Source organism: Symphalangus syndactylus, chromosome 10, assembly GCF_028878055.3.
Source record: "Symphalangus syndactylus isolate Jambi chromosome 10, NHGRI_mSymSyn1-v2.1_pri, whole genome shotgun sequence".
Classification (NCBI taxonomy): Eukaryota; Metazoa; Chordata; class Mammalia; order Primates; family Hylobatidae; genus Symphalangus; species Symphalangus syndactylus.
Genome location: NC_072432.2, coordinates 77609841 through 77625890, shown reverse-complemented (window position 1 = coordinate 77625890; position 16050 = coordinate 77609841). Strand labels below are relative to the sequence as shown.

Below are 16050 nucleotides of genomic sequence, written 5' to 3'. Positions count from 1 at the left end.
AAAGTTTAGGCTAAGCCTGAGCGCTGTTGCAACCCAGCCAGGTGTGTGCATACTCAGGACAGCACTGACATACCAGCCGCCTGCTGCCTTGGCCACTTCCAGACTTTGGGTGCCAATGAGCATGGGAGAAAGGCCAAAGGTGGGGGCTGAGTGTAGCTCAGCGTGGGCCTGCAGGCACTCCTCAGCAGGAACAGCCTGTGTCCCATGGGCACCATGGATGGCAGGTTAATGGCAGTAGGAGGCCGACAGGCTTCTGGGTGGAAAGGAGTGGTCCCCAGTGAAACCCCATCTTCAGGCCAAGGACAGCCTGAGGTCTGAGGGCTGGGCTGCCTGCAGAATGGAGTGAGAACTTAAGGGTTTTTTTCTGGCCACGCATGGACCAATCCCATAAAAACCCTAGGATTCAGCCTGACTTGGGCAGACAATGGAATGACCTTCTTGTGGAGAGGTGCTACCCACTGTGGGTCTCCTCTCTGCTGAAAGCTGAACACTCATCAGGACACCTTGCTTGTGGAGAGGAACTACCCACTGTGGGTCTCCTCTGAGCTGTTCTGTCACTCAATAAAGCATCTCTTTGCTTTGCTCACCCTTCACTTGTCTGTGTACCTCATTCTTCCTGAACATGGGACAAGAACTCGGGACCCTCCAAATGGCAGGGCGGAAAGAGCTGTAACACAAGCAGGGCTGAAAGACACTCCTTGCTCACTACATTGTGGGTGATGGAAAGGAGAGAAGAGAGAAAGTGAGAATAGCTGTGGCCCTTCAGGGAGCCCAGACTTAGGAGCTCCCTGAGCCAGGGCTGTGACACCCTCTTTGGAGCTCTGCAGTTCCTGGCATCTCCAAGTTTCTGGATTCCAGCAGAAACTGCATTCTCCAATGCCAGCCGTAGATGTCAGCCCTAGAAGCTGTTTGTACTATGCCTGGTCCAGCCACAGCCTCGCTGGGAGCTGGCACCTGTGCTTCTGCCTAAAGGTGCCTACCCCACTGCAGCCGGTGTCCCTGGTGGTGTGCGGTGGATGGGACCCCATGCTCGCTTGCTCACACACCCCTCACCACTCTGTGCCTGGCTTACCCTAGGCAGGTTTGGGATCTAGGCCAGTAGCACAAGCTGAGTGCAGCCTTCCAGGTCAAGTGGGAGGAATGAGCCTAGCAGGCTGGAGCAAAACTCGGGCAAACATGCCACTGGCTACAGAGGTTTCTGTATGGGAAAGTGACATCCCAAGGCTCCTGTGACAATACCAAAGTTTTTCCATTTTTCTCTTTCAACTAAACTTTAAAACGTTGGTGGTTTTCTCAGTCATATGTAAGTTATGAAGACTATGTTTCAGATAATTCATTGTTTAGGATTGAGTATTATAGTTCCATTTTACTATGTTTCTCTTAAATATGAAATAAAAACCACAACTTTGAAAAAGAAAAATGTGAAACACCCCCTGAAGACAATGTCTGCTCTTATTTCAAGATGTCATAAGTTGTCATCAGAATCATTCTAAAACAGATCAACTAACACTGTTATCATCTTAAGGCCTATAGCAACTGAACAGATGTCATCCATTTGTGTATGATATGTTCTGGCTTCCTAGGCATGTGGCAATCTAGATTCCCATCATGCCAGACATCCTAGGTGATCTATAACTGCACTGTATCCCTAAAAAGAGGCTCCGTACTGAAAACAAAGGTAATGTTTTGGGGGCAAAGAGATATGTAGTAAATATATGAGAAACTATTGGGAAATATTACAGAAAAAATAACTTCTATGAAAGCTGCATTCTGTAGATGTTATGTAAAATATGTAACTTTTTTAAAGCATTAAATTTTATCAGAATATGGAGTAGTTAATTCAGATAGTCCTGAAAGAATGTCATCCTCTTTAAATTTTAAATGTGGTTTGGAATAATCAAGAAATAATAACTGTTTAATTTGTTTTATTAAAAACAGGAGAAAAAGTATTAAGAAACTGAAAATCACAATTATCCTACACCTCAGTGATAATCACTGTTGCTATAGATATGTTCATGCCATTCTCTACCTTTATGCATGTATACAGCTACAATACCTTTTTTTAATCTTTTCATTTTAAATTTCAATATGGATTTTCTTTTCAGGTCAATAAAGGAAGAGTTGCCTCATTTTAATGTCTTTCTAAGATCACATAGTAGGGATTCATTTTAATGTATTTAATCAGACTATACACTAAAATGCCTCATATCATATACATTTAAAGTAAAATAATTGTTCTTTAAGTCTGAAAACATTTTTTATATGTTTCAGGTTTATTTTTGTTCTTAGTTATTGTGGTACAAACTTTATAGTATCTTAAATATGAGGTACTTTTCATTACACAGGGGAACTTGAGAGAATGTTGTGTAATATAATGTTGTTTGCCTACCACAAACCCATCCTCTAACCCCCATCCTCCTCTTCTTTGCTAGAAAAACCCTATTTGTTCCATCTCCTGTAGGTGGCCAGGTCCTTAAGAGGCAACCGCGTGCCTCTCAGGTCCTGAGATGATCGTGTAAACATCATTCCCCTTATGTGATTATTTTAGGCATAAATATGTTGTCATGCCATAGGCAGTGAGTCATGTGGCCAGTGTTCTTTAAGGGGTAGTCTTCTGAATGATTTATGTGTAGAATATTCTTACTCTTTAAATGGCGGAACTGCCGGGCGCGGTGGCTCCTGCCTATAATCCCAGCACTTTGGGAGGCTGAGGCGGGTGGATCATCAGAGGTCAAGAGTTCAAGACCAGCCTGGCCACATGGTGAAACCCAGTCTCTACCAAAAATAATAAAATTACCTGGACATGGTGGCGGATGTCTGTAGTGTCAGCTACTCTGGAGGCTGAGGCAAGAGAATCGGGTGAACCTGAGAGGCAGAGGTTGCAGTGAGCCGAGATTGCACCATTGCACTTTAGCCTGGGTGGCAGAGCGAAACTCCGTCTTAAAAAAAAACAAAAACAAAAATAAAAAACATGGTAGAGCTTTACTTTCTTCTGATTATGTTATCATCTCCAAGTAATACCTGGAAATGCAGTAACCGTCTTAACCATCTTAAGACCATAAGAAAAATCCATTAATCAACTTAGAACCAACCCACCTTTCAATTTTTAATATGCAAAATTATATATAGATTCTTATTTTTAAGCCACTTTTATTTACATTGGCTGGTTTTTGTCTAAAGCATTCTGATAGAAATGCCATGACATTTCTATTTATTGCTTACTGGTGATACCATAAATTGAAGCAGTAGGATACAGGATTGAGATGTGTCTCTCTAAAGTCATCACCGGACTTAATACATCAGAGTCAGCCTGACTAGACTCAGTAGCAAGTGGGAGCTAAAACATGTATGGAGAAAGGGGGCCTTGAGATTTATTTGTCTTCAGTCACTGGCATTTGTGAGCTCTGCTTCATGGTTTTTTATGCTATGCCGTGTCTGTTACATTATTCTTATAAAGGAAGATGACTAAGATTATTTTATGTAGTATAACTTACTACTGCACTCTTCAAAAATCTGTAGATGACAGAGTTAGGTGCCAGACTTCATTTCCCTCTGTTGTGCATTCCTGTTTTGGTAATTTTTTCTTTTTTAACAGCTAAGTATATATGCAACACACAGACACACACATGCACACACACAGTTATTCCTTCGCTTTTGTTTACAACTTTATTACAAGCAAATATGAGGAAGTCAAAGCCATTTTTCCTAGCTCATCTTATATTTTTCTTTTTAAAGGCTTTCATGTTACTTGACTTCAATATCTAGTATTAGTAAAAGTTCCTTTTCTTTCCATTTCTCTTCCTAAAGGTTTGATTCTGTTTCTCCTTTTTTCAAACCTACATAAGTCATTTGACTTGGAAATGTCACATATTGAAAGAAAAATGTCTTAACTAAATGATTCAGTATGACATTCCTTGTCTCAGCCCAGTCGTGCGGAGAGGACATTTTTGTTGCTCAGAAAAGAAAAGAATGCCTTACAGCACTCCATTGAAGTATAATGAATTAAATCTGTCCCAGATGAAAAAAAAAAAAAGAAAGGAAAAAAGAGTAGAATAGTAAGTGGTCTGGTAAAATGGATTCAGATAATAATATCCTAACTAACTCACAGTGAAATGGACATTGTTTTAACTTAAGAGAAATAAAGTAGTATATTATATAACATATGCGATATATAGGGTGCATATAACATATTGCTCCTTTATATTAGGTGAAAATAAGCAATATCTTTGTTTGCTGCACTTTCAGATAATGAATTCAGGCACATACTCCAACTCATTTGGTTAACCATACGTACAAATAAAGAATATTCAGCAATAAAATGCTGCTACAAATAGATAGTAATAAATGAATATAGATGCCATTCTGGTTATTTTTAAATGAAAACCTTTTACCATTTTATCTGGCCATTGATAAAGCATTTAGCTAGTGAAAGATTACAGCTTAGAAATCACTGGTACAGAAGGCAGGGCTGAAATGCTTTTCCAAGCAATGTATGTGAACTTGTTAATTTTAAAAGCACATTTCCATTTATTTTGGATGCATCTTTCTATGAATTTTACTCATGTGTCTGACATAGCTAATCATTTTATTTTTGGAATGGGCTCTGTGAAATATTCTATGGATGTTGACTGATGAATATGATAATTTGTTTTATCAAATATTGTCCAGAGGTGTGTGGAGTATTTGGAAATTAGACTTCTTTGCAAGATTACCACATTTTCAAACACATTTCTACATTTTCAGAATATTATTAAGTCAATTTTATATATTCCTAGGAATAAGCCTTTAAGATTCATACATTTATAAATATACATTTATAGTAAGAAAATCAAAAGAAGTTAGTATTTTTTTAAATTGCCACTGAAAATTTTTAGAGCATAGGCAAATAAGATCTTGTAATATGGTAGAGAATTCATAAATTGTATTTTGTCAGAATAAAATGATTTATTTCAGTCCATCAACATGAGTCATTTTTCATTTGTTTCTAGAAAAATATAGTAACACTGAAACATTAATATAAATCAGTGGATTTGGTTAAAAATTTCTCAATGTTTGATATTTCACGTTTTATGAGGTTTTATGTAAGTCCAAATTGAAAATACATTCCAATTTCCATAAAATGCTTTAAAAGTTTACCTTTCTTGGTCAGCTAAAATGTAGCTCAATTTCTGTCATCTATAGCAATATGCTTTGTATGCTGAGAATTTCATTGTGATAAAAGCAAAACAAACAAACATAATCTTTTAACCAAATTAAAGTCAGAACATTTATTTGTACTAGAGGATAATATGTATAAATGTGGCTTACATGCCTTTTAAGGAAAATAAGTGTACATTACAGGAATAATGACCACTTTAGCCATGCTCCTTGGCAGACATGCATCTTACTAGGTAAGACTTCAAGGTGCCCACTCCAAGAGACACTGTTTTCGATATGTCTTTTTACTTACATGTGTTAGGATGAATAATGACCCCCACCCCACCCTGATATTTGAATTATGATCTTATCCTGTGAATGTTATCTTATATGGCTAAAGGGACTTTTCATATATGATGAAGCTTTATGGCTTTTGAGATGAGCAGATTATCTTGGATTATCAAGGTGAGCCATAAATGTAATCACACGGGTCCTTTTAAGAGGGACATAGGAAGATTGGAAGAGGGGAAATGTGATGTGATGTTAGAAATGAGTAAGAAAAGGTGCTGTGTTGTAGGGCCACAAGCCGAAGAATGAGGGCACAGCCTCCAGAGTCTAGAAAAAAGGAAAGAAACAGATTTTCCCCAAAGCTTCCTTATGAAACAAACCATGCCAGCATCTTGGTTTTAGCAAGATTTAGTTTGGTCTTCTGACCTTCAGAACTATAAGATAATTAAGTTGCATTCTTTTAAGCCTTTAAGTTAGTGATAGTTTGATATAGAAGCAACAAAAAAATGAATACAATATCCTAGGTTCCACAGTCTTCCTTACGCATCTCTTTGGTTATATTTTCACTTGCTAGATTCAAATTATATTTCTTTAAGGTAAAGGAATGTTAGTGAAGTAACATATAAAAGAATATAGGAAATAAAAGAATATAGGAAATGAAAGAATTGAAGCTAGAGAATCACTTTATGAATCACAGATCTTCATTTACATGCATTGGCATAATGTCCTCTGAAAGATCCTATAGTACTTTTAGTTTATGATTTACAAACAATTTTCTCAAAAAAAAAAAAAAAAAAAATGGAGGCCTGACACAGTGGCTCACGCCTGTAATTCCAACACTCTGAGAGGCTGAGGTGGGAGGATCGCTTGAGCCCAGGAGTTTGAGACCAGGCTAGGTAACACAGTGAGACCTCATCTCTACAAAAAGGAAATACAATTAGGTGGGCATGGTTATGTGTACCTGTGGTCCCAGTTATTCGGGAGGCTGAAGTAAGAGGATAGCTTGAGCTGCAGAGATCAAAGATGCAGTGAGTTAAGATCATACCACTGCACTCCAGCCTAGACAATGGAGTGAGACCCTGTCTCAAAAAAAATTTTTTTTAAAGCCAGATTAGGAGTCTTATTACTTTTATAACTCTTCTTAAATTGCCCCTTAAATTGTAAGTGGACAACATCATTAAACTTTTTAATAAATGCTGAATGTATGGCTACAGTATATATATGGGAGAACTTTTATTTTTAATCATGATTAATGTTTTTATTTCGTAGTCATTTAGTCTCTTTTTATTTGAAGTCTAGTTGATTCCTTTATGACCTACATAATTTGTTTTCTACCATTAGATAGTTGTCTCATCTTTTTTGGTCTTCTAAGTTTAGAATGAATGTCATATAAACAAGTCTTAGGATGACAGGCAGTAGAAAATAAGGAAGCTACTGTCTTGAGGAGGAAAATAGTGAATTGTTCAGTTGATTGACATTGAGCAAAATACTACTGATATATGCATCTATTTATGTTTTCTTCTATTGCTGCATTCCATCCTGAGAACTAAAAACCCATAGTTACTGTGATCACCTAAACTATTTTGAGATTTTAAACATTAATATAATATGATGTGGCTTTTTAAATTATAAGGTGTCTGTAAAATATTTTCCTCTTGGAGAATAATTCCATCTTCCTATATGAATCATGCACTGATTCATCATCTGTTAGATGCTATGTTCTTGGGTATACTAAGTGGATGTGTTTTTGCATAACACATGCTTTTGTATAAATATTATTTAATAAGTGCTAATATAAATTCATATGATTAATTTTGCTACCAAAAAGGCATGAGGCACTATATTTTAACATTATCCTATCCTGTCTTTAAAAAGTCAGTGCTTTTCAGTGGAGTTTTACACATGACTGAAACTTCATTTAAAAAGTTTCTTAGCATTCTGAGGAATAGTTTGTGTACACTGACTTTAGAACAGGATAAACATTCATGATTGAAGGGTTTATTAACCTAGAACCCCTGTGAATTACATTCCCAGTATGTAAACACTACAGTATTTTACTTAAATTATTTTAGGCTGGGTGCGGTGGCTCATGCTGTAATCCCAGCACTCTGGGAGGCTGAGGCGGATGGATCATGAGGTCAAGTGATCGAGACCATCCTGGCCAACGTGGTGAAACCCCATCTCTACTAAAAATACAAAAATAAACCAGGTGTGGTGTCACGCACCTTGAGTCCCAGCTATTCGGGAGGCTGAGGCAGAAGAATCTCTTGAATCCAGGAGTTGGAGATTGCAGTGAGCTGAGATCACACCACTGCACTCCAACTTGGTGACAGAGCGAGACTTCGTCTCAAAAATATATATATATATATATATCATTTTAATGATACCATGTTAGATCTATAGTGCTGTGCAATCAACTAATATCATCTTTTATGTCTATTATGTGAGAATTTTTAAAAAATATGTTTAAGGCTTATTTTTATATGCTTCATGCACAAGTATGTTATAATTGAACATGAGATAGTGGGCTGCTAATTTTTGTCAGTATAATGGAAGTGAAAAAAACATCATTTTGTTGCAGTCTTCTTATACCTTCATTTAGCAAGGTCCAAATTCTTGCCCCATGACCAAGAAGAATAAGGCATGTAAACACCAGAGAGTGAGTAAGGTAGAGTGGGATTTATTAAGTGACAGAAAAGCTCTCAGCAGCAAGAGGGGACCCAAAGATGATTGCAAAAAATGATGCTGAGTTCTAGGTCTTTTATGTGTCAGAAAAAAGAGTTTTCTGTGGGTAAAGTTCCCCCCAGGGGTGTTGTGTTTGTGTATGCCTGGGATTGGCCATAGTAACTCCATCTGGATTACCCATGAGTGCCTAAATGAAACCCACAGGGGTGCAAAAGTCACAATGCTCATAGAATTATAAGGAGTTCAGGGTCATTGTAGGATATCCTTGGTCCTTGTCTGTGCCTGCATAGGCAACTAGAAAGTCCTTTCTGAGCAAGCATCTTGGTATAACAGGAAGTTCTTAACCACATTCCCTCCTGCTAGCTACATAACAGGGGCGGTATAGGTGTGTTGTTGCAGGCATTGTCCCCCTTCTGAGACTCTCCCTCTTTATCTGCCTAAATAGCCCCTACCTGCCTCCTCTCTCAATTTTACTGAAATTAGCAGGAAAAAATGGGCTAATTATTTGAATAGTCAATATGCATGTAAATCCAGCAATATCATTTTTACTGTATGGTGCTGTATGTTGTGGCAAATAGAGGAAAAGTTTACCCACAAATGACTTTTTCATTGTCACACTTACTACACTTACACTGCAATGAACCATGTTGAAATGGACAAATTAACAGTAAATGATTATCTTTCCTATTACTAATCTGTGGTTTGGGAAGATGTGTATCTTCTATGACAGTCATCATATGACATTCTTGAATTAAACAATATTGCTTTAAAATTAGTGCTGATAACTAATAGAACTCAACATATTAACTAACATTTATTAAACATCAATAGGTGACAGTTACATGTAAATTGGAGGTTTATATGTGGGTTAAATTAAAATTGCATTTCTTTTTGATTGTGGAAAAGTCTATATATAAATAAATATGCATCATACTATTACTATGCTCTGAAATTTATCTTTCCAATTTCTGTATGCCAATTCGAATTGTGAGGGCCTGGTTATATAATGCCTGATCTACATCATGACTGAATGAATTCTGGGTCACTCAGATATTTCGCAGATGGTCTTTATTTCATCAGATCATCATAGTACTCTTGAGAACCAGTCAGGTCAGGGTGGATTAAATCAGGGTCCCAGAGTGACCATGAAATGTATGACTCATTCTCCCACAAGACAGCAGTATCATGAGTTTCAGGCCACTGTTCTGGACTCCACTGACTATTATTTGATTACTGAGAGTCTGAAAAGCCATTTAACATCTTCATTCCGTCTTCTGTAAAAGTGAGGGTAGCATAATTCATCTCAGAAAGAAGTGACAAGTAGGTTTAAAAGTATTTTCTTCCATTCTGTAGCTTGTGTCCTCACTTGGTTAATTGTTTTATTTGCTGTACAGAAGCTTTGTAGTTAGATGCACTCCAATTTGTTTATTTTTGCTTTTTGACCTGTGCTTCTGGGGTCATATTCCCCCCAAAATTGCCCAGATCAATTTTAAGAAGGTTTTTACATATGTTTTCTTCTAATAGTTTTATAGTTTTAGGTTTTACATGTAAATCTTTAATCCGTTTTGAGTTGGCTTTTGTATATCATGTGAGATAGAGATCCAGCTTCTTTCTTCTTCATGTAGGTATCCAGTTTCCCCAGCTTCCTCTACTGAAGAGTCAGTCCTTTCCTCATTGTGTATTCTTGGCACATTTGTTGAAAATTAATTGACTATAAACGTGTGGATTAATTTCCGGGCTGTCTATTCTGTACCATTGGTCTACACGTTTATTTAGGGGTTGATATCCAATGTATATCAGGAATTTAAACACCTCAATAGCAAGAAAACAAATAACCTAATTTAAAAGTGGACTCAGTCTATCAGCAATGAAACATGATAAATATTTCTTAAAAGAAGACAAATGGATGGCCAACAGATATATTAAAAAGTGCTCAACTTCACTAATCGTCAGGTAAATGTGAATCAAAACCACACAATGAGATATCACTGCATACCTGTTAGAAGAGTTATGTTCAAAAAGACAAAAAATAAGTGTTGATGACAATGTAGAGGAAAGAGAATCCTTGTATACTATTGATGGACATGTAAATTGGTATAGCCATTATGGAAAACAGTATGTAGGTACTTCAAAAAATTAAAAATAGAACTACCATATGTTCCAGTAGTCTTACTTCTGGGTATGGATGTGTAAAAGGAATGAATCAGTATCTTAAAGAGATATCTGTAGTCTCATTTTCCTGGCAGTACTATTCACAATAAACAAGATATATGGAATTGGCCTAACTGCCATCAGCAGATGAATAGATAAAAAGTAAATGTGGTATACATAAATATATAATAGAATATTATTCAGCCTTAAAAATGAAGGAAACTCTTGTCATTTGTGATAACATGTATGAACCTGGAGGACATTATGCTAGATGAAATAAGTGAGACATCAAAAGACAAATACTATTTGATCCCTCTTATATGTGGAATCTAAGAAAGTCAAACTTCTAGAAGCAGAAAATAGAATGGTAGTTTCCAGAAGCTAGAGAGATAGGAGAAATGGGGAGATGTCGATCAAAGGATGCAAAGTTTCAGTAATGCAGAATGAGTAAATTCTGGAAATCTAATATACAGCCTGGTAACCGCAGTTAACAATATTGTATTATATACTTTTACAACACAGTAAAATATAACTGTAAGATGATGGATATGTTAATTAGCTTTATTGTGGCAATCATTTTATATTGTATACATATATCAAAACATTAGGTAAGAGGGATACAGAAAAGCATGTTTTTAATTTATGTTTACATTAAAAATAAACAATGAAACTAAAGCATTTGAGAACATTAGATTACTTTATCTCACTTTTTTCATCTATAGTATTTTAGAATGAATTTACTTTTAAAATTTTTGAAATAACTATAAAAGTAGTCTTTGTGGACTAAATTGTTTACAAATCTTTAATTATATCTTAATTTCATTTTAACTCACAGTAACTGAAGTCATTTAAAAAAAGAAAGCGAAGAAAAGGACAGAACCTTTAAACTCCTGTTTTCAAAATATAGCTAGTTTTTAAACAATCAATATTATAACGTATCCTATATAAAAATAATATTCCAGAGATTGAATCTACCTTTTTCCATTTTATTTTTTAATAATCATAATTTATAATGAACTTTTGATATAGTAATAGAATCACAAATTATTTTGAAAAGTGAATGTTATAAATTACTGCTGTTTTATATAGAATAATGATGATAATGACTATAAATATATTATAGGCATAACATTTTTTGTTTTATATACCACCAAACAGACACTATCTCATTAATTAGAAGGCTTTCTTGACTCATCTTCGGTTAATATTAAATAAGCTATTTGGAACTCACAATGGTAACTAATATTTACAACAGATTGTTGCTTTTATAATTTTCTTACATATAGTTAAATAATTAGTAATTTACAACTTGATAATATATAATATGTAAATTTGTCGATGCATTTTTAGGTAGATAGATAGATAGATAGATAGATGGATGTGTATAGATTCCAGGTTATGTTTTCTTATCTAATCTATATAAACATAACCATTTGAAATCCTTATTGATTCAACACAACTTTCTGTGCAACATATTCTTCCATAATTGTAAATTTTGACTATTATGCTCTGGTCAGAAATGAGTAGTAAGCTGATCTGTTTATATCGTACATTGATTACTTAAATAAAATACTTACAGTTGCCTGTTTATATCTGAAAATTACAAGAGTAGATATTGCTTCTAAATACATTTTTTAAAATTAGAGCTATGGTAATTAAAAAGGTTAATAATAGGGAATAAAATGACTGTAGACCAAGATAGGAAGAAAAGGAGATATGTATAAATATTCACACATTAGAATTAATATTACATTTACAGAATATTTACATTATATTAAATTTTATAGTGCCACCTTTCCATTATGTCTACTTTGAATGTGTTCCTGATAATTGCTAATTTTTCTATAACAAATACAAAAATAACTTTATGAGTTCATATCCCTGCCTATTGTATTAAAAACCTGAGATGGATTTATGAGGTTGTATATTCAAGGTGTAATATGAAAATTGTATTGTTTTAATTGCTAAAAACATGTCACTTGAAGAGCTTCTTCAAATAATTTCTTTGTAATATGAAAGATCTACTATTTTAAGAAGATGTGAGTACACCAAAACAGCAAGATAACATATTTGTGGTGCATGTGTGAGGACAGCCACATTTACCTTAATGTTATTATACATTTGTCTGATCATCAGCCTCTGACATACAAAAACCTTATAACTTGTTAACCCTCAGGATTAGCTGTTATGCTAAATTGCCTGATGAATATGGAGTATTAGATTTTATTCATCTTTCACTGATAACACAGAATATATTTTTCAGTTTAAGACATTCATTAATGAATCAAATTTAGGGACTAAATAAAATCCCCATTAAGCCTGACAAATGGTAGCCTCAGGTAAACACAACGTATTTTTACACTAAATCAAAGTGAGTTCTGCTCTAGATGCTCTTTATGTTGCCAGTATCCTTGCAAGTATTCTGAGGTCACATCAGAGAACAGAACATCTCCTTAAGGAATTAACAGAAGAATCTAGCCCTGAGGTATTATATTTCTGAAATGAATAAACAAGAACATAAAACACAGGGGATAATTAGAGTATCTCATGTTATAGAGTTAGTGCCAATATTATGGGTAGGAAAAACCATTAGCTTTTTATAGAAAATATACTTAAGGATAAATTTTTGAATTTAGAACGTTTCTGCGTGAAATTCTCAGTAATTAGTCCACTGTGAATATGGGTATCTTTTTCAGAATTATAATTAATTTCAACATGTTTGTTTTTCCCTATGAATTAATCAATTTAGATTTGTTTAGCGTAATTGCCACAAAAGTGCACAAGTTTGTATTCATGTTTTTTTTCTTTTTCTGTGGCTTAGAAAGTTTTATTTATTTATTTATTTATTTATTTATTTTTGTGGGAACATAGTCGATGTCTATATTTATGCGAACATGAGATATTTTGAAAAAGGCATGCGATGTGTAATAATCACATCAGGGTAAATGGGATATTCATCACCTCAAACATTTATCCTTTGTGCTACAAACAATCCATTTATACTCTTTTATTTTTAAATGTACAATTAAATTACGTTTGACTGTAGTCACCCAATTGTGCTATCAGATACTAGGTCTTATTCATTCTTTCTAACCATTCTTGTACCCAGGAACCATCCTCACTTCCTCCCCTCCCTACCCCTCACTCCCCTCCCAGCCTCTGGTAACCATCTTTCTACCCTATAGCTCCGTGGGTTTAATGGCTCCCATAAATAAGAACATGCAAAGTTTGTCTTTCTGTACCTGTCTTATTTCACCTAACATGATAACCTCCAGTTCCATCGTATATTTATGTTTTAATAGTGGTATGTCATTATTCTTTTTATAAATTTAAAGTCATTATTTTATAAGATATTGACCTTTGTGATAAGTAATCCATGAGGATCGTATCATTATTTGGCTGAACAAAAGGAACATGACAGTTAATTCCTAAAATGGTTTTAATAAGTAGTAATATTATATTAATTTTTACAAAATAAATTCAAATATCCATTTTGACATTTAAATATTAACTTTTTACTAATTTGTTAGGCTCAGATAAAGCTTTTCAATACCACTTTTGATACCTTTAAAATGAATGTCGTCATAGTCAGTGAATTTATTTTACAACTGCCTAATAAACTCTCTGGTTATATTTTCTAAAATACTTTTTTTTTTGTACCAGAGTGAGTCTTTCCTATCAAATAGTCTTTCCTACTTGTGTTCACATTGGCAATATCCTGTGGACCAGTTAGTGTTGCTTCAGCAATATTTAACTTCTAACTAGAAATTATGCTGTATTCAACCAAATATTAAATTAGCTAATATGAGCAAGCTGAGTAGATTGATTTTAATGTCTAGTTTCTAAAAAGTGTACTACGGATATTTTCTTAATAAGCCTAAAGCAAAATCTTATTTAAATCTGTATAACAGGAACTAAAATAAAATTAGTGTTGATGTTGATAATAATTTAACTTTGCATAAGCTTACTACTTCTTTTCCTTTCTTTTGACTTCAGATGCAATAACAGAACCCAGTGTGCAGTGGTGGCAGGTCCTGACGTTTTTCCAGACCCGTGTCCAGGAACCTATAAATACCTTGAAGTGCAGTATGAATGTGTCCCTTACAGTATGTATATTCCTATACTTTTCTTGGAAAGAGAAAAGATATTAAACTGTGTTTTGCATGCATTGGCAAATATTCTGTTTGAAAACATAAATCACATAAATTAAATGAAAAAATTGGCTAATATTAATTTTCGAGAATCATAGACCTTCCCTGCCATCAGAAGAATTAGATATTGCCTACCCTATCCTACGGCGTTTACTTGTGATTATTTCTGTATATGAATGCCTGTTCTAACACACTTTTCTTAATTAATGCAAGAATATAAAACATTTAGAAAAAGGTTGGGGGAGTGTTATACCAATTCTCCAGGTCCAAGCAGATAAGAGGTGAAAATGAACAATACAAATTTATATATAATGTATAGCAATTGATACATTTTGAATTTGATAGAAGAATTATATCTAAGCTTCATCTGCTGCCAATATTTTGAGAATTAGAAATATATTCATCCAGAAGGAGTAGACCAGAAAGAAAAAATAAAGATTAAAAGAACTTGAAGTACTCTTCAGACTATATGTCTTATAGCTTCAAGAAGTATGTCTTTGCAATGTTTTTATCAGATATGGTATATGCCAACAACATATCTTTTCTTCAGGAATAATGAAGAATCAAAAAATCTAAAATGAAACATTTTCTGACTTTCCCACTCAAAATAAGAATCACCATCTCAAAACAATTTTTGTATCTAACTCGTTAATTATTTATGAGATTCTTAAAAATCACTCAGGAAATTATGTATTCTCATAATAGATATTCAGCTTATCCCAGAGATAGAAAACACCTGGGATCATAAACAAATCCTAGGTTTCAACTTCCTTTGATGTTTCATAAGAAGCAAAGTATCTGGGGATCAGCAAGTTTCCTTTTGTAAAGATAGTTCTAGGCTTGCCTCATTCACACTTATTAAAGAAGCAGGACATTACTCATGAGCTGGAAGTATAAATACTTCAGTAATAGAAATTTGGCCAATAAGAGACGAATTGAAATTTTAAAATAATAGTGAAAACAATTCAGAGAAAATTTCATTCAGCTTCATTTATAGAATGAATAATTAGAGAAAGTTTATCTTGTGAAGTTTCATAAGCTGATCTTCATTGTTATGAAAAAGCCTCAGAGTACAGGATTTATTGATATCTCATTTAGGTTACGCTTCTTATATTGTTATCTCTATAGGCCCTTCTATGAAAACATAAAGCCCCTACTGACGATTATTGTTCACTAGTGATATTTTAAGGAAATAAAATTTGTAAACCATCTTGGAATTGGGACAATTATACTTGGGTTGCATAATAAGACCTTCGTGAAATATAAAGACTCCTGTTCTATCAAGGAATTTTATTTAAAAACACAATAAGTTATACCTTGATTTTAAAGACAGTTTTAGGAAACTTACATTCATATTTTTATGTTCATATTTTGAAATATAAAAGCTGAAGTAAAATTTCAGATTGTAGATTTTATCATTTTTTTTTAAATTAAAGAATTTCACAGCTGTCTCTTCAATTTCCTGTATTACTTTAAAATGTCTTTGAGGATAGCCACTTCAAAATCCTCTGCCAAACTCATTCTGAAATATCATCTACTTAAATCACTTTAAATAAGAACTTGCTCGTACACTTTTACATAAAAGGATTATAGTTTACCACAGATTTCCTTTCTCTCATAAATTTTTGGAGATTGGCAA

The 16050-nt window shown here is 34.2% G+C and overlaps 1 protein-coding gene across 23 annotated transcripts in view; it reads left to right on the top strand.

The window, feature by feature from the left end:
• ADGRL3 (adhesion G protein-coupled receptor L3) overlaps positions 1-16050 on the top strand; it is an 873224-nt gene that overhangs the window by 467251 nt on the left and 389923 nt on the right. For 22 of the 23 annotated variants that reach the window (XM_055297496.2, XM_055297489.2, XM_055297484.2 and 19 more), the window contains one exon: positions 14257-14366. The exons of the other annotated variant lie outside the window; for it this stretch is intronic. In XM_055297496.2, coding sequence (XP_055153471.1) covers positions 14257-14366 — 110 coding nt within the window. The remainder of the gene's footprint in view (positions 1-14256; positions 14367-16050) is intronic. 23 annotated transcript variants of the gene reach the window in all.